The sequence below is a fragment of the Dendropsophus ebraccatus genome, chromosome 9 (assembly GCF_027789765.1).
Source record: "Dendropsophus ebraccatus isolate aDenEbr1 chromosome 9, aDenEbr1.pat, whole genome shotgun sequence".
Taxonomy (NCBI): Eukaryota; Metazoa; Chordata; class Amphibia; order Anura; family Hylidae; genus Dendropsophus; species Dendropsophus ebraccatus.
Window position 1 is genome coordinate 50,831,606 of NC_091462.1, and position 27,739 is coordinate 50,859,344.

General features: G+C 45.0%; 1 protein-coding gene across 2 annotated transcripts; it reads right to left on the bottom strand.

Moving 5' to 3' along the window:
* Positions 1–26,879, bottom strand: LOC138800961 (ras-related protein Rab-5B-like). Of its 2 annotated transcripts, none has more exons than XM_069983268.1 (6): positions 26,768–26,879; positions 16,835–17,082; positions 12,781–12,932; positions 3,991–4,113; positions 2,834–2,927; positions 1–1,024 (listed from the first exon to the last, which is right to left on the bottom strand). In XM_069983268.1, exons 2-6 carry the CDS (start codon positions 16,992–16,994, stop codon positions 912–914), a joined length of 642 nt encoding a protein of 213 aa, XP_069839369.1. In that variant the 5' UTR covers positions 16,995–17,082; positions 26,768–26,879; the 3' UTR covers positions 1–911. The 2 variants fall into 2 exon arrangements, with proteins under 2 accessions (XP_069839369.1, XP_069839370.1); XM_069983269.1 differs by lacking the exon at positions 26,768–26,879 and adding an exon at positions 26,686–26,710.
* Between the last annotated feature and the right edge of the window lie 860 nt (positions 26,880–27,739).

The window sequence follows — 27,739 nt, forward strand, 5'->3', positions numbered from 1 at the left end:
TCTGATTCACTTTGCTTTAATGTTACATTAAAAATCAATATTTTAGGATTCAAGTAAAACATTATCTGAAGGTGCAAATACAAAAGTTATGTTCAGAGCATGTTCTATCACTTTGTTGTTCTCCTTACAATGAGAGAATAATGTACACTCATGTTGCGGGGAAGGGTAAAAGGGGCTGAAAAATCAGTGTTTTCAGGATAAATATAAATGGATGGAAGGTAAAGTGCAAGAGGTCCACAGTGTTTTGTTCTTCCGCAGAGGAGGGGAGGCCAATAACATCAAAGTAACAGAACAGCCATATTGGGATGGGAAATGCTGAGATGCAGTAAGTCTTCTATCCGGCTGAGGTCAGCCACACACACAGCTTTAAGGGTTTTCTTTGTAAAACTGTACATGTCACTAGCTGCTTAGAAACCTGCTGAATAGTCTATCAGCTTCATAACTGTCCAGGTTCAGCTACATGCAGATCGCAGATGATTTCCTTAAGTGCTCATAGAATATTGCTTCAGACATGTATTCTTGATGCAGAAAACAGAACTGGGGTTGAACAGGTCTGTGTACTCTAAAGACTTAAGATTGTGACAGCAGCTTATTAACAGTCGACTGGACATGCTTGAAGAAAAGCATAGGACGCATCATACTGTCAATTGTCCAGAATGGGAAGTGACTACAACAGAAAACCAGCACTGTTTTCGTGTAGAGTTTTGCGTATTAAGAATGGAGTGGATTTTTTTTTTTTTTTACCGTTTTGTGGTTTTACTTTTAACACTATGATAAAAAGAAAAAAAATATAAGAGCCAAACAAATTCCCACCCGCTGTAGAGAAACAGAGGCAGCTTCCTAGACTGTATTCACAATAATCTGTGTAAAAAAATGCATACTGAAGAGGCTTGTTCTTGGTTTGCATGGGATCAATTGCTGCAGCACCCACTCCTTGGCTGCTGCTCTGATCCCTGGAGATTCACACCTCTGTTGCGGGCGGCATGAGTCGGGTTTTGAGCATCTGATTTAGGCATTTTCTTTGCTGCATAAGAAGAAAATAAAGTTTAGTTTTATTAAAAAAAAAACTAAAATATTTATTCAGCGGCAACACTATTATTCTAGAGATAAAAAAAAAAAAAAAAAAAAGAGATTACAGATGATACATTTGATGTAACCATGAAGTCAAATATAACTAGTGAGCTTACCCTATTAAGGAAGTAGTTAAAATAAAATTAATAATTTATTTACTTGATATAAATTCAAAGGATTGACTGTAAACAACGATCAGGTGTAAAATGACCACCTGCTTAATAAGGTTTAGGTCTCCTTATGCCAAAGCAGGCCTGATCCATCACCTCTGAAAGTGTCCTGTGGAATCCAGCACCAAGACGTTAGAAGCAAATACTTTAAATCCTGAGAGGTGCGGCCTCCATATATCATACATGTTGCTCCAGCACATCATACAGACACTTGCTGAGACTGAGATTTGAGCCATCAGGTTAGTCTACCTTCTTACACTGCTCCATGGTCCAGTTTTAATGCTCATATGCCCACTGTTTGCACTTCCTCTGGTAGGTAAAGGTCAACATGGGCACACTTATCAGTCAGCAGCTATGCAACCCCATACACAGCAGGCACTGGTCATCTTTCTATTACAGCCAGCATTACATTCTTCACCAATATGTGCTACAGTGTAGCTCTAGCGGGTTCAGACCAAACGGGGTAGACGCTCTCTCACATGCTTCATTAAAGGCCATTTTAGACGGAACAAATATCGTCCGTATTTGGCCGATATCGGCCATTACAGCCAGTAATCGTCCCGTGTAATAGAAGGCAACGATCCGCCGACATGAACTGTCGGCTGATCGTTGCTGTCGTTTGTTTTTCAACATGTTGAAAGACAAACAACTGTGATAGTAACGATCTGCTGAAGTCGCACCGTGGAATAGGAGCAGCGTCAGCAGACTGCCGCCATCCAATATGGGCACTGACAGCGCTCGTTTGCTTCTCTGTCGCCCCGTGTAACGGGGGCTTAAGATTTGGCTGTAAATGGCCCTGTTGATGGTTAAGCAGTTCTTCTTTGGATATTTTTGACAGCTGGCAACCACTGTATTTCAAAAACACCCTGCAAAACTCTCAGAGATAATCTGACCCAGTTGCCTGGTCATTACAGTTTTCCTCTTGTCAAACGTACACTTGACCATTTCTTTTGCTTCCAACACAGTAAAATCAGGAAGATAACCAATGTTACTGACTTCACCTGACAGTGGTTTTAATCTTTTGGCTGATCGGTGTACAACCTTGGGATGAATAGACTGCTCAAACCCTTTTGGCACCATGTAAGGATGCCTGTTGCTAAAAAACTGTCATTCTAATAAAAGTGAATAAAAACTTACATCCCCCCACCGCCAAAAAAAAAAAACAAAAAAAAACTACCGCTCACCCCACAAAAAAATAAATAAATAAATAAACTTCCACACAGCTAGGTCGACAGAAAAAAAACACCTTAATAAGGAAACTCAAACACTGTTCTCCTTGTGCAGCAGGAGTAAAAACTAGACAGGTGGGGTATACTTTGTTTAGAACTGTTGAATATGTGGATTGGTTTTGGGGGTCTCTAATACTAGGCACCAGGATGCAGATGGCTATTCATGACGTGTACGGTCATAGCTTGTTAACTCACAGTACAATGCAGTTCTCCACTGATTTACATACTCTTGCTCAATGAACATCTGTCTTCTATCCATCTTACAGCGAATGACCTTAATCTTCCCATTTGCCATTTGAAAGAATAAAACATGTAAAAATATGCGATAACCTTTCACTTTCCATAGAAACGCATCTGACATACCAATAGCTAGAAACAACTCGTTTACGTTCATTGCAGTTTTTGCTGAAGTTTCCATGAATAATAGTCCTGTGTCTTCTGCATATGCCTGTGCTTCCTGCAGACACATAAGTACAAGACTTTTTTTAATTTTATTGTGGGAAAAGCAACAGGGTAATATAAGTGTAGCCACAAGACAGCATTATGTTCATTCAGTAGAATAATCCATAAAAGAAATGTTATATTACTAAAATAAAACCTACATACTTAATAAATGTAAGTCACACAAGTTCGTTACAGTTGTTAAAGGGACATTCAGAGTTAAAACAACTTACACCCTATGCACAAGATAGGGGATAATGTCAGATTATGGACAGAGAGTCCAATCGCTGTGATACTCTGCAATATTCAGAGGCCCCAAGTCCTTGTTAAGAATAGCGGTGAGCTGCTCCATTCATTGTCTATGGAGCTACCGAAGATGCTCATCTACCTTGGGTAACTTCCATAAAGAATAAAATCGAGCAGTGGCACGTCCAATAGGTCAGACCCCAGCAATCCGCCATTTAAGGATAAGTTATTTAAACGTAAAGGGAACCTGTCATCTCTTTCATGCTACCTGAACCACAGGCAGCATGAAACATGATCAATGCTTCAGCCTTTCAACGGATCACAGTTATAACACCGGCTGGGAACAGGGTTCTGGGACATTGGAGTTGTCTCTGGAAGCTTCTTCCACTCACCTTTGACTAATTGAATTCGTCCTATACACAGAGAGTGAGACATCTATCAATGATGGCGACGATATGTGGAGAAGCCGCAGCAACTGTCTCGGAGCCCTGTTTCTGGCCGCCGTTATATTATCTTTTTATAAGAAGTACCTTAGCATCATTTGATAATAAAGACAGTAAAAAAATTTGACTTCCACTTCTACAAAAGTCAAATTACATAGGCAGATAACGCCCCAGGCCTGTGTCTGGGTGCATTTTGGGAATAAAATCCAAGAAGAACTAGCACACTGTGTCAGGTCTAGGGAAGGGCCTGTGGGAGTGATGTATGACTTTGTTTTCTCTGTATCCCCCTGGACTTGCACTAAGCATTATACACTACATAATTTTCCCTGCAGTGTCTCCAGCCCTGGCTTCTCAGTTATTCAGGCAAACCTAGCTGGCCAAACAGCGTACCTCAAATTCCACCATCCTCTTCTCTGACAAGTCTGACTTATTACCAGCCAATGCAATCACAATGTTAGGACTGGCTTGCCGCTGTAGTTCTTTAACCCATGCTTTTGCCCGATCGAAGGTTTCCTATAATGGAAGGAAAAGGAAAAAAACATTATAGATGATGTACAAGATACAATTTTTTTATAGAGAAGAATGTATTATTCTAATAGTATTCAGACTCTTAAAGAGACTCTGTATAAACAATCTGACCCCCCCCCCCCCCCCCCAAAAAACAAAACAAAAAAAAACTGCTTGTACCTTCGGATAGCTGCTTTTAATCCAAGATCTGTCCTGAGGTCCGTTTGGCAGGTGATACAGTTATTCTCCTAAAAACAACTTTTAAACTTGCAGCCCCGTGCCCAACGTCCGTGGCCTAGATTATGTATTCATTAGGATGGCACAACCTCTCTGTCCCTCCTCCCAGCCCTCCTCATCATTAGGAATGCTCCAGGCAGATTGTCTCCTATTCCCCTAACTGCATCACCTGCCGAACGGACCCCAGGACAGATCTTGGATTAAAAGCAGCTATCTGAAGGTACAAGTGGTTTGGGGGGTCAGATTGTGGGTACAGAGTCGCTTTAATATGTTCTCCAGACATGTTAAAAGTTTATACAAACTATATACAACTTCTTTATTGAATCAAAAACAGTTTGATAACTCAAAGGGGAATAACTCCCCAGCAGATGCTGCCTCTATCAGAGTGCTGGCGTCCTGCCACGTGTAGTGCGCATGTGCTAGAGCATTAACAATCACACCTACAACGCTGTGTTTGGTAATACTCTAGCACATGCGCACTAGAAGTGGCAGGATGCTGGCGCTTGCACATGGTGCACTCCTACCTCGCTCTCATGGCGGCAGCATCTGCTGGGGAGTTATTCCCCTGTGAGTATTTTTAACTCTTATCACACTGTTTTTATGTGGTTAAAGGGGTTGTCTGGCGCTAAAAAATTATTCACAGAATAACACACATTACAAAGTTATACAACTTTGTAATGTATGTTATGTCTGTGAATGGCCCCCTTCCCCGTGTCCCACCACCCCCACCCGTGTACCCGGAAGTGTGGTGCGCTATACTCACCTGTCACGTGCCGACCACGGTCTCCGATCCTCAGCAGTGACGTCTTCTTCGGGCGGCCGGCGGATCTTCCCGAGTGCCGGCCGCCCTCTGCAGCGTCATCCGAAGCTCAGCCGCGATTGGCTGAGCATAACTGTGCTCAGCCAATCGCAGCTGAGCAGCTGATGACGTGGCCGCGTCATCAGCCGCGATTGGCTGAGCACAGTTATGCTCAGCCAATCGCGGCTGAGCTTCGGATGACGCTGCAGAGGGCGGCCGGCACTCAGGAAGATCCGCCGGCCGCCCGAAGAAGACGTCACTGCTGAGGATCGGAGACCGTGGTCGGCACGTGACAGGTGAGTATAGCGCACCACACTTCCGGGTACATGGGTGGGGGTGGTGGGACACGGGGAGAGGGGCCATTCACAGACATAACATACATTACAAAGTTGTATAACTTTGTAATGTGTGTTATTCTGTGAATAATTTTTTAGCGCCGGACAACCCCTTTAAATGTGGTTAAAATGTGCTAATTTATGTACTTTTCCTATTGGCTTGTGATCCTTTAAATACCTTGTTGTGATCCTAATATTGTATGCTTGAAAAAGACCGTTGAGGTTAAAACGTTGCTATGGGTGCCATAAAGTGTGGAATAAAGTGTTCCTGTTTTTCCTATTTCCGCCTATGTGAGATGCTGTTACCGCTATTTTGAACTTTTAACTCCTGACATGTCTGGACAACATGTCAAAAGTTTACATAAATGACATTGGTGCTTTAAAGGAAACCAGGGCATCGGGCATATACACTATAAACAATGCCCAGAGAGGTGTAATTACATTGGATTACAGCCCCAGCACCGTGACTACTTGGAAGACAAAGATAGCCCTGATGCCTAGTTAAAGATCATTTGCATATGGCGTGGGACATAATCAAAGTAGGTTTTCAGACAATAGCTGGTCCAGAATGAATAAAATATATGTTAGCAGGGCTGTGGAGTTGGAGTCGGAGCTAGTTTCGGCTGGAGTCAGAAAAAAAAAATCCAGCTTTAAAAAAAATCCTAGAACAATTAAGAATTGAGTTTTGATATGAATTTTATAAGTTTTGCGGATTAATATATATTATGAGCAACATTCTAATAGGACACTGTCCCTATTAGATAAGGGTGGTCGAGGAAAAGTTGTCGGTCGCTATTTGGCAGTTTGTTTCTGAGCTGGAAGAGTCCATTGTGTGGGGGGTGATCTGTGCTGCTCTCTTCCTGGATGCTGGATAACTGTATATGAGCAGCAGTGTAATATGAAGATATCCTGTGTAATATAGAGGAGGAGAAGACATAAGTAGTGTAGCAGTAACCTGTGTCCTCAGTGTGGTGTTTTTCTTCAGTGTTCTATGGCTGCAGCTGTGTGTGTGTGCTATGGCTGCAGCAGGCTGTGTGTGTGTGCTATGGCTGCAGCAGGCTGTGTGTGCGCTATGGCGTGGCCCCACACCCACAGTGACCCCTCTATATCACTATGGCTGACCTCTATATCACAGGGATCTGGTATTGTTAGCAGTGTTTCTGTGTGTATAGTGAATATTTAGTTAGAAACATAGAAGATTGTCAGCAGGAAAGGACCACCTGCTCCTTCTAGTCTAGTTGTGAGTAGTTCAGGACATGAAGGCTGGAGACTGGCTGCATCCACTGCACACACAGCAGAAGCTGCTTTATATCTTTCCTCATTCCCTCAGAAATCGCCCCAGGATCATGTAGGACATTAGGGAGAAGCTGCTGAGCCAGTGTGATAAATTAACTCCCCTGGTATATGACTGGCCATTTATGAAGGAGCAGGAGTCGGTGCTGATAAAATTCAGGAGTCGGAGTTGGAGTAGGAGCTGCGGCTTACCGACTCAACAGCCCTGTATGTTAGAACGAGTTTCACAGCAAATCTGCTGCAATAATCTGTACCATTATAGTCTATGGCTCTCTCACAGCGGATTTTTATTCTGCTGCAAGAATGTAGTGATTGCCTTGTTTAGCTGCCGTGGGGTTAAAAATAATAAAAAGCCAATTCTTACCTGCCTGCGCTCTCATTTCAGTCTCCAGGTCCCAGCTCACTCATCCAATCACCAAGCTGTCCCCCACAGACAGTGATTGGCTGAGTGGGCTGTCAGTGAGCAGGGATCCAGAGACTGAAGCAAGAGCACTGGCAGGTAAGCATTGGCTGTTTATTATTTTTAACCCCACGGCAGCTAATTAGTTAAATATGGCTGTCACTACATTAACGCCTTAACGACATCGGGCGTAAATTTACGCCCTGATGCCGGTAAGGGAGTTCAGAGAGGGGCCGCGCGGCGACCCTGCTCTGAACCGCGGCGGTCCCGGGTGCCGCGTGTAGCCCAGGACCGTAGGTATTAGCGGGCACGGTCCGATCACCGTGCCCGCTAATACAGTAATCAGATGCAGCTGTCAAACATGACAGCTGCATCCGATTACCGGACACAGAGTCATCCCTGGTGTCTAGTGGGGAGATCGCTCCTCCGGGATGTTATCCCGGAGGAGCGATCTCCGTAAATGAAGCTGGCCGGGGACCGCTCCAAGATGGCGCCGTCCCCGGCTCGGCACTCGTTTACTTCCGGCTGCAGCAGCCGGAAGTAAACGAGTGCCTATCTCATGGATCTCTGCAGCATATCTATGCTGCAGAGATCTCAATGAGAGATCAAAGCACTTATACTAGAAGTCCCCTAGGGGGGCTTCTAGTATAAGTGTAAAAGTTAAAAAAAAAATGTCATTATTAGTAAAAAGCCCCCTCCCCTAATAAAAGTCTGAATCACCCCCCTTTTCCCAGGTTATAAATAAAAGTAAATAAATAAATAAACATGTTTGCTATCGCCACGTGCGTAATCGCCCGAACTATTAATTAATCACATTCCTGATCTCGCACGGTAAATGGCGTCAGCACAAAAAAATCCCAAAGTGCAAAATTGCGCATTTTTGGTCGCATCAAATCCAGAAAAATTGTAATAAAAAGCGATCAAAAAGTCGTATATGCGCAATCAAGGTACCGATAAAAAGATCACATCATGGCGCAAAAAATCACACAGCCCCATAGAACAAAGGATAAAAGCGCTATAAGCCTGGGAATGGAGCGGTTTTAAGTGTCGTATATTTGTTGACAATGGTTTAAATTTTTTACAGGCCATCAGATACAATATAAGTTATACATGTTACATATCGTTTTAATCGTAACGACTTGAGGAACATATATAACAAGTCAGTTTTACCCCAGGGCGAATGGCGTAAAAACACACTTCCCCCAAATAAACAAAATGCGTTTTTTTTTTTCAATTTCACCACACTTTGAATTTTTTTCTGGTTTCGCAGTGTACTTTATGCAAAAATTCAGCCTGTCATTGCAAAGTACAATTAGTGACGCAAAAAATAAGGGCTCATGCGGGTCTCTAGGTGGAAAAATGCAAGTGCTATGGCCTTTTAAGCACAAGGAGGAAAAACCGAAAACGCAAAAATCGAAATTGGCTCTGTCCTTAAGGGGTTAAGGGCCACAGACTATAATGGTAACAAGTATTTCCTTAGAAAGGATTTTTAGCTATATCCACTTATATACCTTGATTGGTCCCCTTTAAAGGAGAAGTCCGGCAAAATTTTTTATTATAGTATTGTATTGCCCCCCAAAAGTTATACAAATCACCAATATACACTTATTACGGGAAATGCTTATAAAATGCTTTTTTCCCTGCACATACTTCTGCATAAAGGCTTCACTTCCTGGATAAAATGGTGATGTCACGACCCGACTCCCAGAGCTGTGCGGGCTGCTGGAGAGGATGATGGCAGAGGGATGCTCAGTGTCCCTCCAGTGCCCTGTGTCCCTCAGTGTCCCCCTGCCATCATCCTCTCCAGCAGCCACAGCCCGCACAGCTCTGGGAGTCGGGTCGTGACATCACCATTTTATCCAGGAAGTGAAGCCTTTATGAGAGTAGTAAGTGCAGGGAAAAAAGCACTTTATAAGCATTTCCCGTAATAAGTGTGTATTGGTAATTTGTATAAATTTTGGGGGGGAAACACAATACTTTAATAAAATTTTCTACAAACTTCTCCTTTAAGAGGCCCAAAAATCTTATACTAAAATTGGCCAAATTCATTGCTGTTTGTTGTATGGCAGCCTCCCGACTTTCTACTGACAGATGAGTGAAGAGAGGATAACGGCAATTATTTAATATGTATAGCCAGCTTTAATCATCATGTCTGTTTGATATGGATAGATTTCACGTGGACCTGCTTTAGTTGGAACTCAATCCAAGGAATGCAGAGAACCATGAACACTAAAGGACAATTCACCATGATTTACTGACAGGTCCTAAAGCTCAGCCAGCTTGGTTGTAACAACAATTTGTCACCACACCTAAAGCAATAAAGGTTTGTTTGGCCTTTTCACATTGATGTGACTTGTATCTGAAGCTCTTTCTACTTGCTAAGAACTGGCTTAATGAAATGCTAACAACATAGTGGCCCCTTCTATCTTTTTTTAATGATTTTTTTTTTAAATTAATTTCTTGCTACAAGATTTGAGGGGGGGGGGCTGTGACATCACTTACTTAGTTCCAGAGAAATGCAGCAGCCACATCTGCAGTCAGATAATGACTCATTGAGGTCTATGGGACTATTTCTAAGAATGAGGTCTCCAGACTTATATGGCCTACCACCCCCTTTTTCATGTGCATGTTGAATTAAAAAAATAAAAGTAATGATTATGGTACCATAGAACCCTATTAAATGGTTAAGCCATATTGTTATTACAGACAATTAAATGTGCTGGGCGACTCCCCAAATACCAAGTGTGTTTATGCTCAGGATCACAGCCACACCTGGCTCAAAAATAACCTCAAACGTGCCTCACAAAATAACATGAATCAACGCAACAAAGAGCCAGAGCCGACGGACAACAGGAGAGGCTACTGATTCATCTTGTCTATGTCCAATGCTAAAGAAACCTATTCACTTAGGGTCCTTTTAGATTGGCAGCACGGCGGTTGTCAGGAGGAGACTGGTAGCATAGAGAGGGGATGTATGAACAGTTTATGCAATCATTAGCCTTGGCCGAGCATCGCTATGCACAGTAAGAGGCCAATGATTTTAGGTTTGGACCAAAAGAAACGATCAGCCGATGGGAACCTGTCAAATGGCATTCCGGCGCTGAGCCCGCCCGACCCCCCGGTGCAGCCCCGTATACTTACCCTTTGCTGCAAGTCCCGCTCCTAGACCCGGTCCCCGGAAGGAAATATCGGCGCCGGAAGGTGAGCACGCGCTGTATGCAAATTACATGAGATGAGTCTGATGCCCATAGAGAATGACTGAAGCCGTCATTCTCTATGGGCATCGGACTCATCTCTGGAGCGCACACACAGCTGCCGACGGCGATATCTCCGTCCCAGGAGCTTTCAGCAAAGAGTGAGTATCCGGGGCTGCAGTGGGGGGTCGGGCAGTCTCAGCGTCGGAATGCCGGGTGACAGGATCCCTTTAAACATTTTTGAAACATGTCCTTTCCAGTGCATATGCAGCGCCTCCCAATGAACCCTACAGCCATTAGTAATGATGAAATACTCTGTATAAGTGTATGTCCACCTACACATACCATAAAAGGTTTGATTACATTTCTAAATGTATTCACTAATTTACTTCTACTTTAGTTATGGTCTATATTACACTCTAGAACTGTATTCAAAATATATCAAAGCTCAACATCTTCACAGAAAATGCTGTAGTTTTAGAACATGTAATATATGAAATCTGCAGGAAAATTAACAATCATTACTAGTTGGTTGTCTGGTGGTCCGGTCGCCCCAGAATAAAGCGTGAGGTGCTCTCCCGTTCTAAGGATGTGGGTGGGGTTGGTCTGCCGGACTGCGGCCTGTACTACTTAGCCTGTGTCCACGCTCGGATTCTGGACATGTTCCATCACTCAACCACCAAGCTCTGGGTGCAATTAGCACAAGCTCAATGCCCTCGACCCCTGTCCACACTCCCATGGACGTGGTCTCCTACCTTGGAAGACCGTACACCTTTGTCTTATACCACGCGCCACACTCTGGCATCTTTACCTGCAGCCCGCACTCCCTACGCTTTGCTCGACAATCGTGGCCCTATGATCCCTATCAAACATAATCCAAATTTCCAGCCAGGACTGTCCCAAACCTTTTTGGGTACGCCCAAGGATCTTCCTCTCCGCTTTTATCAAGTGGTCAAACAGGGGGCTTAGCTTCCATTATCAGACATCCTCACCGCCACACCCTCCTCACCAAGATACCTGTTCAAGTATATTCAGCTACAGCATTATTACGCAACTTTATCACATACCCACATGCTCCACAAAGCGCGGTCAGAGTTTAAGAAGCTGTGTGTGGCGCCTTCCTGCCCTTCACACGTCATCTCTCTTATTTATCATCTGTTACTTTCCTCCAGATCAGACTGCCTGCCTCCTTATTGCTCGGCATGGGAGACTGAGTTGGGGAAAACTTTTACGCCACAACAGTGGTCTAAAGCCTTTTACCTCTCCCATAAAGCTACCATGACGTGTAAGATGCAGAAGACTTGTTATAAGATTTTATCCAGTTGGTACCGGGTCCCAGCTGCACTTCATAAATGGCACCCTTCAGTTCCTGATGTATGTTGGCGTTGTGGGGGCGTGGGAGGCACCATGACACACATTTGGTGGGGATGTCCTAAACTACAAACGTTCTGGTCGACGGTCCTGCGCCTCATAAAAGAAATCACGGGCACCACTATCCCCAATACCCCTGAAGCAACGCTACTCTTCTTGTTTCCAACAGCCCAATCACGCTTTAAAAAGTCATTGGCGCGCCACCTGCTCCAAGCCGCTAAAACAGTTATCCCCCGAAAATGGAAATCCATTGGGCCAATGGCTCATATTCCAGGACTCTGATTTCTACAGAACAGCCACCTCTTAGAATTGACCCCTTATACCTACATATTTAGAACGCATGCCCCCCCCCCCTCTGCCGTCAGGGACAGCCGTCATCCGACCTCTCCTTTTGTTGTCTTGTCTTGTCTGATTGTTTCCGTTCTTCTCTCTTCTTGTTTTTTTATTATTATTTTTTTTATCTAGTTCATACGTGGTAATACATTATTTCTTGTACAGTGCTTGGCTAAGACCGACCAACACTTTGGCCCCATTCTCTTGGAGCCTTTTAAATATTAGTGCTATCTTTATTTCTTGTTCCATGTTACCATTCTCTGTTTGCATTTGCATTACCGCACTGTGTGCGTGTACATGTTCTCCTGTTTATCCCTTTTCCCTTACAGGGACTTGTAGTCCCGTGTTCCCATTTGTTCTGTATACTCTCTTTGTTTTTGAAAAATAAAAAACCCTAAATAAAAAAAAAACTTTGGAAGTAGTCATGTAAAGTATATTGATCCAATTGGGGTTGTGCGAATTACAGTCTCACACGTGTTCGTACCCATGGAGACCCGAACTTCCACCACTGATCCGGCAGCGGCCCTTATGACAGGTACACTTTTAGGCTATCGTCTTACAAAATGATGTCCGTCATTATGAAACAGCGGCCCAAAAAAGACATTGTGGGAACATAGCCTATAACTGCATTAAAAGTTAACATCTGAGGAGAAGGTGGATCATGAAAACCTAAGAATCGAACCTGTAGCATAAAAATCAGCAGATGCTTACCGGTTTAGTGATGTCAAACACCACAATAGCTGCCTGTGCTCCTCTATAGTACATGGGGGCGAGACTGTGATATCTTTCCTGTCCAGCAGTATCCCAGATCTCAAACTTCACCGTTGTATCATCCAGACATACAGACTGAGCCAAGAAGGCAGCTGGTGACATGGGAAAAGAGAACTTGGTTAACTCATGACTATGCTGAAAAAATAAGTCATAGAACCTATGATAGTAATAAATTATAGGAAACAGAGACACAGAACACTGTGAACATAACTAGATGCCTTATGGTAATATTTACTTAGATTTCTTTGCATACATGCACACACGCAGGCTATATTGAGCAACCTTTGGGGGTGGGTGGGGGGGGAGACAAGTAATATGCAAGTACTTAGAAATCATTGTAAACAGAATAATAGATCAATAAAGAAACAGTATGAGCAATGACAATTGTCACTGTAATGTGTGGAAGTACAACTTCTATGGACTGTGATGTTCCAGACTTAAGCTGGGTTCACACTATGTATATTTGAGGCTGTATTTGGTCCTCATGTCAGGTCCTCATAGCAACCAAAACCAGGAGTGGATTGAAAACACAGAAAGGATCTGTTCACACAATGTTGAAATTGAGTGGATGGCCGCCATATAACAGTAAATAACGGCCATTATTTCAATACCACAGCCGTTGTTTTAAAATAACAGCAAATATTTGCCATTAAATGACGTCCATCCACTCAATTACATCATTATGTGAACAGAGCCTTTCTGTGTTTTCAATCCACTCCTGGTTTTGGTTGCTATACAGCCTCACAAATACAGCCTCAAATATACATAGTGTGAACCCAGCCTTAAAGGGAAATCACTTTCGTGCTGCCCGAATCACCAGCTTCTCCCCACCTCACCAGCCTTCCTGTTTATGTACATGAAGATATTTGTCAACCAAGGCTGGTGGAGCAGGCAGAAGCTATGGGGACTGCCCAGATGCTCAGGCAGCATGACAGTTACAGTACGGATTTCAGGTTCACAAATTTCGGACTCCAAAACTAATTCTGACAGCAGACCCCAAAATGAATAAAAACTGCTGACACCAAAGATGATTGACATCCTGTACAGTAAAATTAACAGAGAAAATAATAAACTAAATTAAACTTACCGCTGCTTGTGCCCCGTAGCACTTCAGATGAGTCTAACCTGCTGACAGCTCCCTAGACGGCACTGCGCTGAGAATGAAGGTATGTCTCTTACCTTAATCCTCTGCCCCATTCCCATGCTGTTTATTCTGAAATCTTCTGCCCAACAACCCCCCCCCCCCCTGTGCACGCAGCGCCATCTGGCAAGCCCCACTCCATTGACAATTATTAGCCCAATGAGCATGAAAGGAAGGGGTGGACCAAATTGGTGCCGATTACCTTATCGGGCAGAGGATTTCAGAACTTGAGAACGATGCCAAGAATGAAGGTAACAGACATACCTTTATCCTCAGCGCCCTCTGCCCACTAGGGAGCTATCAGCAGGTTAGATTCTTCCCCTTTAAATGTGAATTAGCCACGGACCACATTCATGGTAAAGCTGCTGTCAGCTGCACAAACGCCATCCCGTGCAGTAACCTTAAAGGAAATCCCCACAAGACACCTAATAAATTCCTCTTTTCACAATACCAAGCACTGCAGTATTTTTCATATCCGTGTTTGCCCAGCCTGAGCTTCCTGGTTCATATATATGCCAGAATGACGAAACAAATGGACCTACTGACGATGGAGATGGCAGCCAATATGGTACAGCATGTACCAGCAGGTTGTCCCAGCATATATTTTTCATAGGTTTTATATAATTTAGTGTTACGTTTTCTGTATAGGTCAGTGCTCAGCTAATAAAAAAAGTAACCCTATTTCATGTATCATCTGCAGTTATAAAAGTCAATATTTTGCAATTCCATTAGCGAGCACTTTACATTTATAAAGTGCTCAGCAAATATCATACACCATAGAGGCAGAAGCTGCACTTGTGATTTGCAAAATATAAAGCACTAAAATCCAATAGGGCGGAGAACGTAGCCACCCTTGTCTTCAGTCAGGAGAGCTGCCAAGCTTATTTCAGTCTGGAAGCATGTGATGTTTTGCAACAGAGGTGACGTGAGGGTAATGTTTCCTATGATCCTTTGCTGATGACAAGGTGAAGTGTGTGGCTGAATTGCAGCACTGGGCACTAAAATAGCAAAAATAGGCTTCCATACATTAACGCAGCTAACCTAGAAGAGCAGTCTGACTGTATCTGCATGCGTTATAGCATAGCCTATAAATCCAAAATGGCTGTAAGTAAAGGATCATTTTTACTACATAGAATTTGTAGATCCCATAATATAAAATTATTCAATGTGCAGCAGTTCTCAATGACCATGGAAATCAGACCGGTGTAACAACATGGAGATTATCAGTGGAGATATTACCAGTGTAGTTAGCCACGTGGGACTACAGCTCTATGGACACATGTACTTTAGACATCAGACATGTCAAAGTTATTGATCCGAGCGGGTCTCACTGCTGACACCCGCTCTGATCAGAAGATATAGCCAGGGTGAGATTGCGTCAGCTTGCTGCAATTTCCCACCAACAGTGCAGTCCCTCAAAACTCATAATGGAAGTCTACGAGAAATTTGGATGTTCTTAGCTGCCGGCCAGGGAGTGGTTTAAAGAGGACCTGTCACCCCCGGTGCCAGGGTGACAGGCTCTTGACCCCCGTTAGAGCCCATCATACTTACTTGATCGCGCCGGGTCCCACTTCTTCGGCCAGTCCCGGGATGGAGATATCCCGGCGGGAAGCCTGATGCACGCGCCGCTGAGAGGAGTCCGACCGTTATAGAGAATGAATGGTGAGTCCGACGCTCTATTCATTCTCTATGAGCGTCGGACTCATCTCGGTGGCGGGACCGGCCGTAGAAGCGGGGTCCGGTGCGATCAAGTAATGGCCCTATTCCACGGAACGATTATCGTTCGTTTTCAGACGATATCGACCGCTACGGACGATAATCGTTCCGTGGAATAGAGTGCAACGATCAGCCGACATCGTTCATGTCGGCTGATCGTTGCAGTCGCTTGTTTTTCAACATGTTGAAAAACAAGCGACTGATATAGCAGCGATCTGCTGCCGTCGCTCCGTTGAATAGGAGCATCGGCAGCAGACGCTGCTATATCCTATGGGCTGCCCGGACGATCAGCGATCCTCCGAGCAGCCCCCCCGCAGCTCTCCGCCGCCCCTCCCGCACTCACCCGCTCGCTGCAGCCGCGTTGAATAGCGGCGGCAGCGAGCGGGGAACGAGGAGCAAACGAGCGCTAATAGCGCTCGTTTGCTCCTCTAAAACGACCCGTGGAATAGGGCCATAAGTATGAGGGGCTCTAGAGGGGGGTCGGGAGCCTGTCACCCCGGCACCGGGGGTGACAGGTTCTCTTTAGGCTGCCGCAATCTTTCCCCGGCCATATCTTCTGATCAAAGGAGATGTCAGCAGTGAGACCCGCTGGGATCAATAACTTTTGACATGTCTAATGACGTTGCCGAACCCAAACAGTTCAACAAGTCCGCTTAACGCTACTTGTAACTAGTGATTTAATCACCTCTCAGTGCTCCAGCAATGTTTCTACAGTAGTGTTACCCAAAGGACTGCAAGGGAATAGAGAGAACTATACAGCTATAACTAAACATCCACACAGTACTCTCTGTGATCAAGTTGTACTCTATCGCTCACTTAAGTTGCATAGGATCAGAGATTGTAAAACAATCTTATAAAACATACATATGCCTATGAAATGCCTCATATGCATGCAGTAAACAATTCTATATTTGTGGTTTTTATTAGTGGATAAAAAAAAACGCCTTTTCACTCCACCTATTTCTATAACCAAAGCAGCTATTAGAGAATACAGAATTTACCAGTCACACAACACAGGTACAGAACTTTATAGGCCAACGCCTCCTGTCATTCATGAGGTCAACAGTAGACATGCCAGGGGAGAATCAAATGACTATATGCATGGGGACAGAATTAGACATCATCCTTTCTTCTTACCTCCAATGGTGGTCTCTTGAAACTCATCAAACTGACCCTTGACAAACCTCAGCACAAGACTGGATTTTCCTACAGCCATATCTCCAAGCAACACCAGCTTAAACTGGCAGATTTTTGTCTGGCCCACTCCATTAGCCCTTGTACTTCCCCTGGTGGCCATGGTGTCTTTCGGTAGGTTGTCCTCTCCAGTCCTTGGACAGATTTTCTACTCAGTTATGTGAAATCAAAAGTAACCTTCAGGAAACGCTCTGTGAGAGAGAAAAGAAACAAGCTGAGTTTTCTGGTCACCTTACTAGTTACATCATCTAAATACACCAGGACTTGGAGAGCCCGGCACCATGCGTCTGACTACTGGGCTCGGTTACCCTTTTTGATTAACAAATAAATATTAACAGGACAGTGGCTGGCGGCCAACACAGAGAAAAAGGCGTTCAGCTGGGGGCATGTCACATGGAGCTGAAATTAAGAAATGGATGTGAAGTAAGCCAGTTATATACAAGCGTATTATGGGGGCATTGCTGTGCATGTATGAGGGCTGAGTGCATTGGCCCAAGTGCAGGTCTACTGAAACAAACTGACATAGTTTTTTTTATCTACAATACATAAGGTCTGGTATAGTAATTATGTAAAATCAGGTCATGAATAATTAGTAATAACAGTGAAGCCAAGATTGTGTAACAATTGGTGCCATTGTGATCCTGTACACTTCTGAGATGCCAAAGAGGTAGGAATAGAGTACCAGGGTGCAAGAAAAGGTAATACCAATTCTGCTCCTACATCTCTGTATTACACCCACGGAAGCAATGGTAGCATAAAGGACATTATGGGGCAACACAAGCAGTGTAAGCTGTGAACCAAGCATTGGAGGGAAATTTATTATTCACTCTCTACAGTTATTCTTTCTCCTCTTTCCATGCACTTCTATGGCAGCACCTGATCTAATACTTCAAATAATTGCAGTGAGAGTGAATGAAAGGTTTAGGATGCGATGAAGAAAATAAGCCTGATAAAATAGATAACAAATTTGTTATATTCCCTTGTACTAATTGGTCCAGTTGTTAAGAGTCTGACTTGGCCATTGTGAAAGCTGTGTGACAGCCTATGTGGCTGCTATTCCAGTTGCTTTTCTCCAAGCATCCTATATGCTGAAGTAGATGAGTGATACTACTGGATGTATCCATACATAATTCATAGGGGACAAGGCACAGAAACGTTTTAGTATGCCTAGTGACGTTTCATTCCTGTGGAAACTGCACACTCAACCAATAACTGGGCTAACAGGCATTTTTTGCAGAGATAAAATGTCATGGGCACCAAGAAGCAGGAGCAGCGGACACTGAGCGGCAGCAGTGCAGGGTAGCAAGTATGCACTCCTATTTCACTACAACCTGATTATTTTACTTCTTTATGGAGTATTGTCTGGACATTGTGCATCTGTCAGGTACATTACCTTAGAGACAAGGGGGGAGATTTATCAAACATGGTGTAAAGTGAAACTGTCTCAGTTGCCCCTAGCAACCAATCAGATCCCACCTTTCATTTTCCAAAGAGTCTGTGAGGACTGAAAAGTGGAATCTGATTGGTTGCTAGGGGCAACTGAGACAGTTTCACTTTACACCATGTTTGATAAATCTCCCCCAAGATTTCAGAAACCTTGTAAAATACATGTTACTTATTATAGAAAGGCTTCCTGTTTGGCCGTCATAGACAGTTATAGGCCAACCACAAGTGTCCTTCCGTCTGATGTCAGACCCCTCCCCCGTGTTTCCTGAATATAACTTCACCCATTTATCTTGTATTTCTACTAAAGACTGCCTGAAGATGTTTCCAAAGAGGAAATAGATGGCCAATGTGTTACTAGCTTCGAACTGGAAAATCTACAGAACAAAAGAAAAAAACAGAAGTAACAGATTAAAACAAGAAAATTCAGTAAGAAATCTCGTTCTCTGCTTCTTCTGTCTTTTTTCACAAGGTGGACTCACTGTAGGTCTAAGTCCATCCATAACCCAACCTCTTTCTAATAAATCTGTTCAGGGAGCTAAACCTAGCAAGAGAAAGCAGCTCTGAGCAATGGCATGACTTTCATTCTTACAAGAGAAAGTTGAAGGCTGACCTCATTTTAGAGTAAGCAAGCAATTCCAATGGCCTATATAAACTACACTCAAATTGATGGTCGCCTTCAACGCACAGAGCTGTACTCATGTATGGAATGTGCCCAGCTGATAACCATACCAGGAATGGCGTTCCATAACGGAGCCTGCTTTCCTATAAACAGAGCGTATTGCTAGGCAAGTTTATAATTCCCAAGTCTTTTACACAAGAATCTATTGAGGATAAAGTGGATGACATCACAGAAAAAAAAATCCATCATGTGACAGAGGAGCGTAACATTGGATTTGTGCTGGGACAACAAATACTGATTGATCTGTTTGCTTGTGTATTAGGCAGCCGCTTCCACACTGACACATCACTAATCTGACTGGAGGATATGGGGGAAGGAAGGCACAGGTGAATGTCCTGCAGGAGAACTGTTCTTAAAGGGAAACTGGCATCACTTTCCTGCTGCCTGAACCACCCTTTATTATACCAAAGCAATAGCATGTATGCATGTGAAGCCTCAGGGAGTGCAGAGACTTACAGCACAAGACTCTGTTTGCATCACATTCTAGAATAGCCCAGGGCAGCATTAAAGAGACTCTGTACCCACAATCTGCCCCCCCAAACCACTTGTACCTTCAGATAGCTGCTTTTAATCCAAGATCTGTCCTGGGGTCCGTTCGGCAGGTGATGCAGTTATTGTCTTAAAAAACAACTTTTAAGCTGGCAGCCCGGTGACAAACAGCCGGGGCTTAGACTATGTATGCATAAGGCTGGCACAACCTCTGTCCCTCCTCCCAGCCCTCCTCATCATTAGGAATGCTCCAGATTTTCTCCTATTAAATCACCTTTGTAAGCACGGCACATGGGCTGGATCATTAAGGCACCTGTGCAATGTTCATACAGGAGAAAATGTTCCAGTGGCATTCCCAATGATGAAGAGGGTGGGGAGAAGGGATGGAGGGGTGGTGCAAAGTTAGGGCACAAATACTCTAAGCCCCGGCAGTTGGGCACACGGCTGCAAGTTTAAAAGTTTTTTTTTAGGACAATAACGGCATCACCTGCCGAACGGACCCCAGGACAGATCTTGGATTAAAAGTAGCTATCTGAAGGTACAAGTGGTTTTGGGGGGGGTCAGATTGCGGGTACAGAGTCACTTTAATTTGTCACTTCCAGACATCCCAAAGGAATCCCCAAAAGCCAGAGGGGTCCATTGGCATCTGCTGTTAACTGTGTGAAAGCATGACCTGGTATGATGAAGTACTATATACCGTATCTATCTTAAAAAAAAAAAAAAAAAAACACAATGAAACATCATCTAGGGGCCATACTGTTCTTCTAATTTCACACAAAAGTTTCTATTTGCCTCACAGACTGACACTATGGCGGTAGTCTTTTCTAAAAGCAGTGCCCCTAAGAGAGAAGTACAATATAAATCCGCAGGGTCTCCATGTGCCAGTGTACATGAGGTGTTAGTGTCTGTGACTGCATGTCTATACTGTATTCCTAAAGCATCTATCAGCTGCAAAGTACATAGCAGGCATAGCTATGGTGTGATGCATGGAGAGGCGGCTTCACTTTGACACATCTATGTGTTAACATAATCTTCTATAATGTATCAGTTTATGAAGTGGACACAAGAGTATAATCACAGAGACCAATGCAGATAAGCTGCTATCTCTGGTTTAGGTCCCATTTAAAGGGGTATTCACAACCTGGACATTTATTTTCATCTCCACAGTAATGGATGCAGGTCCGCTACTTCTCTTCTGTTGGTATAAGGGTGCGGTAGCTGGAATATGCTGTTTATACAAACATGGGGGAATGTATTATCCATATATTTAAAGAGATGGAGGAAAAACATTTTGTACAAATAACTGTTTACATGAACATTTATAATAAATATGCACAAACAGCCAGCTAAATACAAAAATAAATTTTATTGTGCTGGGAGATGCTTTACAGTAAAGGGGTTACTGATGCACCTGGTCTGCAAGGTGCTGTGCGAGCAGAAAGGAAAGAAATAGCAGCAGCACAGCAAGAAAGGGTTACATCACACAAGCAGCCCTGATCTAAGCGAACTGCTGATGATGAAGGATTACATTCAGGAGGCAACACTGTGTACATAGTAGGAACAGAAGTATTTACACATCTTTATAGGTGTGTTCAGAGATGGAAGGGAAACCTTAATTTACCTGTCAGGAATAGAGATGAAGTTCAGATCTGTACAAACCCAAATGATCGGCATTTAAATCCCGCTGCCTGGAGAAGGTGGATGCAGCCCAAGGACTGCCTGCAAAATACGAATACAGTCTGGGGCTGGGTTCACACTACGTATATTTCAGTCAGTATTGTGGTCCTCGTATTGCAACCAAAACCAGGAGTGGATTAAAAACACAGAAAGTCTCTGTCCACACAATGTTGAAATTGAGTGGATGGCCGCCATTTAATGGCAAATATTTGCTGGTATTTTAAAACAACGGCTGTTGTATTAAAATAATGGCAGCTATTTACTGTTATATGGCGGCCATCCACTCAATTTCACCATTGTGTGAACAGATCCTTTCTGTGTTTTTAATCCACTCCTGGTTTTGGTTGCAATATGAGGACCACAATACTGACTGAAATATACGTAGTGTGAACCCAGCCTAAGGGTACAAACAAACACACCGTATATGCTGCGTATTTTCTGCTGCTATACGCAGCAGATACGCAGCAGATTAGATCTAAATAACTGAACACAGCATCAAATCTGCACCATCAAATCTGCTGCAGATCTGCTGCGTATCTGCTGCGTATACAGTGTGTGTGTTTGTACCCTAAATCTACGTTGATATGCGTGTCCCATTGTCTCAACCCACTTTTTGTGTTCCATCTTGGTCTTTTTTCTGCTCAAGACAGAATTCCCCTAACAGGCAGTGGAAAGCACTTTGCAGCCAAGTGAGACACCTAGGGGCCAAGCTCTTTTTCTCTGGGGTAAGAAGTCATTTTTGGTAAATAGATGTGAATGATGTGAACTGGCTGATAAAAAAAAAAAAAAAAGTTCATTCACCAGAATGAGAGTGTGTAACTTTAAAGTGTCCTTATAGTTTAGTAGTCACAGCTAATACATGATCAGCTATAAAGAGACGCAGAAAACATGCCGGGCTGTACAGTTACTTCTAACCTTCATCAAGCAGGTCATAAAAGTTACGATGGAGTCCACCTCTGGGAACACCATCATTGCCAATACCTTCAGCTTCAGTCTTTATACTTTATATGATAGCCCACTATGTACTCGTGTAAAACAAGCATGTATAACATCAGACTAACCAATACAATCATGGGACTGCCTAGGTTTTTTGGATCCAGGTCGTTCATGACATAACTGAAAAGTGTTCTAAAACTTTTTCATGGCTTACACCATCTCTGCTTGCTGTCATCCTATACCATACAAAGAAACACTAGGAGGAGACAGAATGAGAGGGAGGATTAAGGGGCTTCCTATTGTAAATGCTAAAAACCATAATAAACATGTTCTGGACAGAATCCATTCCATTCAATGACAAGTGAATATCATGAAAGTGGTGAGCACTTCAAGAACAAAGTATTTCAGAAAGTTACATGATACAGTGATTAAACTTTATTTACACCAAAGCTGATGGCCTATTCCTTAGTAATAAACACTGATCCTTATGTTCCCCATCAGCTAGTAACAGGTGGGGATCTGTACACAAGGCACCTATTGTTAGTACACACTGCTCTGCGCCAGTAACGGAATGGAATTCTACTTCACCTGAAGATATGACCGGGTATAAAGGCAGCATTTTATGACCTTGCAGGAGGCCAGAGTACATAACACTAAGCAGAAAACAGTTCTAGTGAACGTACAGTACATTGGATGCATAGTAAAGGTCAGGGAACACTCAATTCCAGCATTCATAAGCAGAGCTGAAGCCTATGACTTAAACATGTCTGCTGTGCGATCAGTGGTTGTGTGTGCTGTCATGGAAAGTCTGTGTGCTGTGCGATCAGTGGTTGTGTGTGCTGTGCAATCAGTGGTTGTGTGTGCTGTGCGATCAGTGGTTGTGTGTGCTGTGCGATCAGTGGTTGTGTGTGCTGTGCGATCAGTGGTTGTGTGTGCTGTCATGGAAAGTCTGTGTGCTGTGCGATCAGTGGTTGTGTGTGCTGTGCGATCAGTGGTTGTGTGTGCTGTGCGATCAGTGGTTGTGTGTGCTGTCATGGAAAGTCTGTGTGCTGTGCGATCAGTGGTTGTGTGTGCTGTGCAATCAGTGGTTGTGTGTGCTGTGCGATCAGTGGTTGTGTGTGCTGTCATGGAAAGTCTGTGTGCTGTGCGATCAGTGGTTGTGTGTGCTGTCATGGACAGTCTATGTGCTGTCATATCAGTGGTTGTGTGTGCTGTGCGATCAGTGGTTGTGTGTGCTGTCATGGACAGTCTATGTGCTGTCATATCAGTGGTTGTGTGTGCTGTGCGATCAGTGGTTGTGTGTGCTGGCATGGACAGTCTGTGTGCTAGATTCCTACAGACCGGTAGTCACTCATCTCTCAAGCTGTTATAAAACTACAACTCCCAGCATGCCGAACATTGGCTGCCTATGTTGGGAGGCCACTGCTGCAGACCCTCACACTGCACATCAACACTATGCAAAGTGGCAATGATCAAGAATAATGGGGCATGGCATGCTATACCACAATACCTGAGGTGTCCCTGGAAATAGCAGCAGTATATTGGGGGAAGGGGCAGAGATCATGGGGCACATGGAGAAGACTCAATAGAAGAAAACAGGTTAGGAATCTAACAGGAGTGCCATCCCGCCATACCTGAAACCACTACACACCAGCATTCAGCAGGGGGCACATACACCCTGCCCTGTGTGTAGCAGTGGGTGGCACATAGTGAGTAAAATAGTGGCCACTCCTCTGACTGACAGTATCATCACCTGACTCCTACAACCTGCTCAGAGTATCAGTATAGGTGGCTGGTCCTAACAGGGTAGGGGGCACCAGCCAGCACAGCTCCTCTTACTGATAGTAGTAAACATTATTTGCAGCTGGCACATACTCCCTGCCCATTGTTTGCTGGCTCCAGGCACCAGTGACAGTAGTAAACAGTGCTGGCACCTTGTCTATTGTTTACCACCTTACTGTAATGGGCACAGGGGGCTCCACTATTACTGACAGTAGTATACAATGCTGGCACTTATACTATGCCCAGTGTAACCACCTTACTGTAATGACTGGGCACAGGGGCACCACTATTACTGACAGTAGTATACAGTGCTGGCACCCTGCCCAGTGTTACCATTACTGTAATGGCCGGGCACAGGGGCACCACTATTACTGACAGTAGTATACAGTGCTGGCACCCTGCCCAGTGTTACCATTACTGTAATGGCCAGGCACAGGAGCACCACTATTACTGACAGTTGTATACAGTGCTGGCACCTATACTATGCCCAGTGTTACCATTACTGTAATGACCGGGCACAGGAGCACCACTATTACTGACAGTAGTATACAGTGCTGGCACCCTGCCCAGTGTTACCATTACTGTAATGGCCGGGCACAGGAGCACCACTATTACTGACAGTAGTATACAGTGCTGGCACCTATACTATGCCCAATGCTACCACCTTCCTGTAATGGCCAGGCACAGGGGCACCACTATTACTGACAGTTGTATACAGTGCTGGCACCTATACTATGCCCAGTGTTACCATTACTGTAATGGCCGGGCACAGGAGCACCACTATTACTGACAGTAGTATACAGTGCTGGCACCCTGCCCAGTGTTACCAATACTGTAATGGCCGGGCACAGGAGCACCACTATTACTGACAGTAGTATACAGTGCTGGCACCCTGCCCAGTGTTACCATTACTGTAATGGCCGGGCACAGGAGCACCACTATTACTGACAGTAGTATACAGTGCTGGCACCCTGCCCAGTGTTACCATTACTGTAATGGCCGGGCACAGGGGCACCACTATTACTGACAGTAGTATACAGTGCTGGCACCCTGCCCAGTGTTACCATTACTGTAATGGCCGGGCACAGGAGCACCACTATTACTGACAGTAGTATACAGTGCTGGCACCCTGCCCAGTGTTACCATTACTGTAATGGCCGGGCACAGGAGCACCACTATTACTGACAGTAGTATACAGTGCTGGCACCCTGCCCAGTGTTACCATTACTGTAATGGCCGGGCACAGGGGCACCACTATTACTGACAGTAGTATACAGTGCTGGCACCCTGCCCTGTGTTACCATTACTGTAATGGCCGGGCACAGGAGCACCACTATTACTGACAGTAGTATACAGTGCTGGCACCCTGCCCAGTGTTACCATTACTGTAATGGCCGGGCACAGGAGCACCACTATTACTGACAGTAGTATACAGTGCTGGCACCCTGCCCAGTGTTACCATTACTGTAATAGCCGGGCACAGGGGCACCACTATTACTGACAGTAGTATACAGTGCTGGCACCTATACTATGCCCAATGCTACCACCTTCCTGTAATGGCCAGGCACAGGGGCACCACTATTACTGACAGTTGTATACAGTTCTGGCACCTATACTATGACCAGTGTTACCATTACTGTAATGGCCGGGCACAGGAGCACCACTATTACTGACAGTAGTATACAGTGCTGGCACCTATACTATGCCCAATGCTACCACCTTCCTGTAATGGCCAGGCACAGGGGCACCACTATTACTGACAGTAGTATACAGTGCTGGCACCTATACTATGCCCAGTGTTACCAATACTGTAATGGCCGGGCACAGGGGCACCACTATTACTGACAGTAGTATACAGTGCTGGCACCTATACTATGCCCAGTGTTACCATTACTGTAATGGCCGGGCACAGGGGCACCACTATTACTGACAGTAGTATACAGTGCTGGCACCTATACTATGCCCAGTGTTACCATTACTGTAATAGCCAGGCACAGGGGCACCACTATTACTGACAGTTGTATACAGTTCTGGCACCTATACTATGACCAGTGTTACCATTACTGTAATGGCCGGGCACAGGAGCACCACTATTACTGACAGTAGTATACAGTGCTGGCACCTATACTATGCCCAATGCTACCACCTTCCTGTAATGGCCAGGCACAGGGGCACCACTATTACTGACAGTAGTATACAGTGCTGGCACCTATACTATGCCCAGTGTTACCAATACTGTAATGGCCGGGCACAGGGGCACCACTATTACTGACAGTAGTATACAGTGCTGGCACCTATACTATGCCCAGTGTTACCATTACTGTAATGGCCGGGCACAGGGGCACCACTATTACTGACAGTAGTATACAGTGCTGGCACCTATACTATGCCCAGTGTTACCAATACTGTAATGGCCGGGCACAGGGGCACCACTATTACTGACAGTAGTATACAGTGCTGGCACCTATACTATGCCCAGTGTTACCATTACTGTAATGGCCGGGCACAGGGGCACCACTATTACTGACAGTAGTATACAGTGCTGGCACCTATACTATGCCCAGTGTTACCATTACTGTAATGGCCAGGCACAGGGGCACCACTATTACTGACAGTAGTATACAGTGCTGGCACCCTGCCCAGTGTTACCATTACTGTAATGACCGGGCACAGGAGCACCACTATTACTGACAGTAGTATACAGTGCTGGCACCCTGCCCAGTGTTTAGCAGTAGTACCGGGCACGGGGCACTGCAGTTCCTCCGCCGTCACTAATAACACGTACGGTCACTTGGCACCGGGCACAGTGTGGAAGCTGCAGCCACAGGACAATAAGCATCGGGCGGCCATGGGTGAGTGATAGTTACCGCTCCTCAGGCGCCGGGGATGACTGACAGCTCTGCTGTGTGCGGCTCCGGCCTCGGCTCCTCCGGGCTGTCAGGGTAGATGCTAGAGTGTATCCTCTCCTTTGAGTGTGATGTCACCAGGGGGCGGGGCCTCAACCGGAAGTAGGAAATAGTAAGCTGCTGCACTATTCACTGTGCAGAAAGAGAGGGAAGGAATCTGCAATATCCACAGTAACGCGGGGGATACAGGGGGGAGGGCTGGTGTGTGTGATGTCTGTATACAGGGGGGGAGGGCTGGTGTGTGTGATGTCTGTATACAGGGGGGGAGGGCTGGTGTGTGTGTGTGTGTGTGTGTGTGTGTGTGTGTGTGTGATGTCTGTATACAGGGGGGGAGGGCTGGTGTGTGTGTGTTGTTTGTATACAGGGGGAGAGGACTGGTGTGTGTGTGTGTGGGGGGGGTCTGTATACAGGGGAGAGGACTGGTGTGTGTGGGGTCTGTATACAGGGGGGAGAGGACTGGTGTGTGTGTGGGGTCTGTATACAGGGGGAGAGGACTGGTGTGTGTGTGGGGTCTGTATACAGGGGGAGAGGACTGGTGTGTGTGTGGGGTCTGTATACAGGGGGAGAGGACTGGTGTGTGGGGGTCTGTATACAGGGGGGAGAGGACTGGTGTGTGGGGGGGTCTGTATACAGGGGAGAGGACTGGTGTGGGGGGTCTGTATACAGGGGGAGAGGACTGGTGTGTGGGGGTCTGTATACAGGGGGAGAGGACTGGTGTGTGGGGGGTCTGTATACAGGGGGAGAGGACTGGTGTGTGGGGGGTCTGTATACAGGGGGAGAGGACTGGTGTGTGGGGGGGTCTGTATACAGGGGGAGAGGACTGGTGTGTGGGGGGGGTCTGTATACAGGGGGAGAGGACTGGTGTGTGGGGGAGTCTGTATACAGGGGGAGAGGACTGGTGTGTGGGGGTCTGTATACAGGGGGGAGAGGACT

Bases quoted from the DNA above. Each gene is read 5' to 3' on its own strand.
- LOC138800961 (XM_069983268.1), bottom strand. From the start codon at position 16,994: ATGGCCACCAGGGGAAGTACAAGGGCTAATGGAGTGGGCCAGACAAAA. The intron at 4,114-12,780 runs GTAAGCATCTGC...CTTCCATTATAG, and splicing joins TGTTTGACATCACTAAACCG to GAAACCTTCGATCGGGCAAA. The intron at 1,025-2,833 runs GTATGTCAGATG...CTTCTTATGCAG, and splicing joins CGAGTTGTTTCTAGCTATTG to CAAAGAAAATGCCTAAATCA.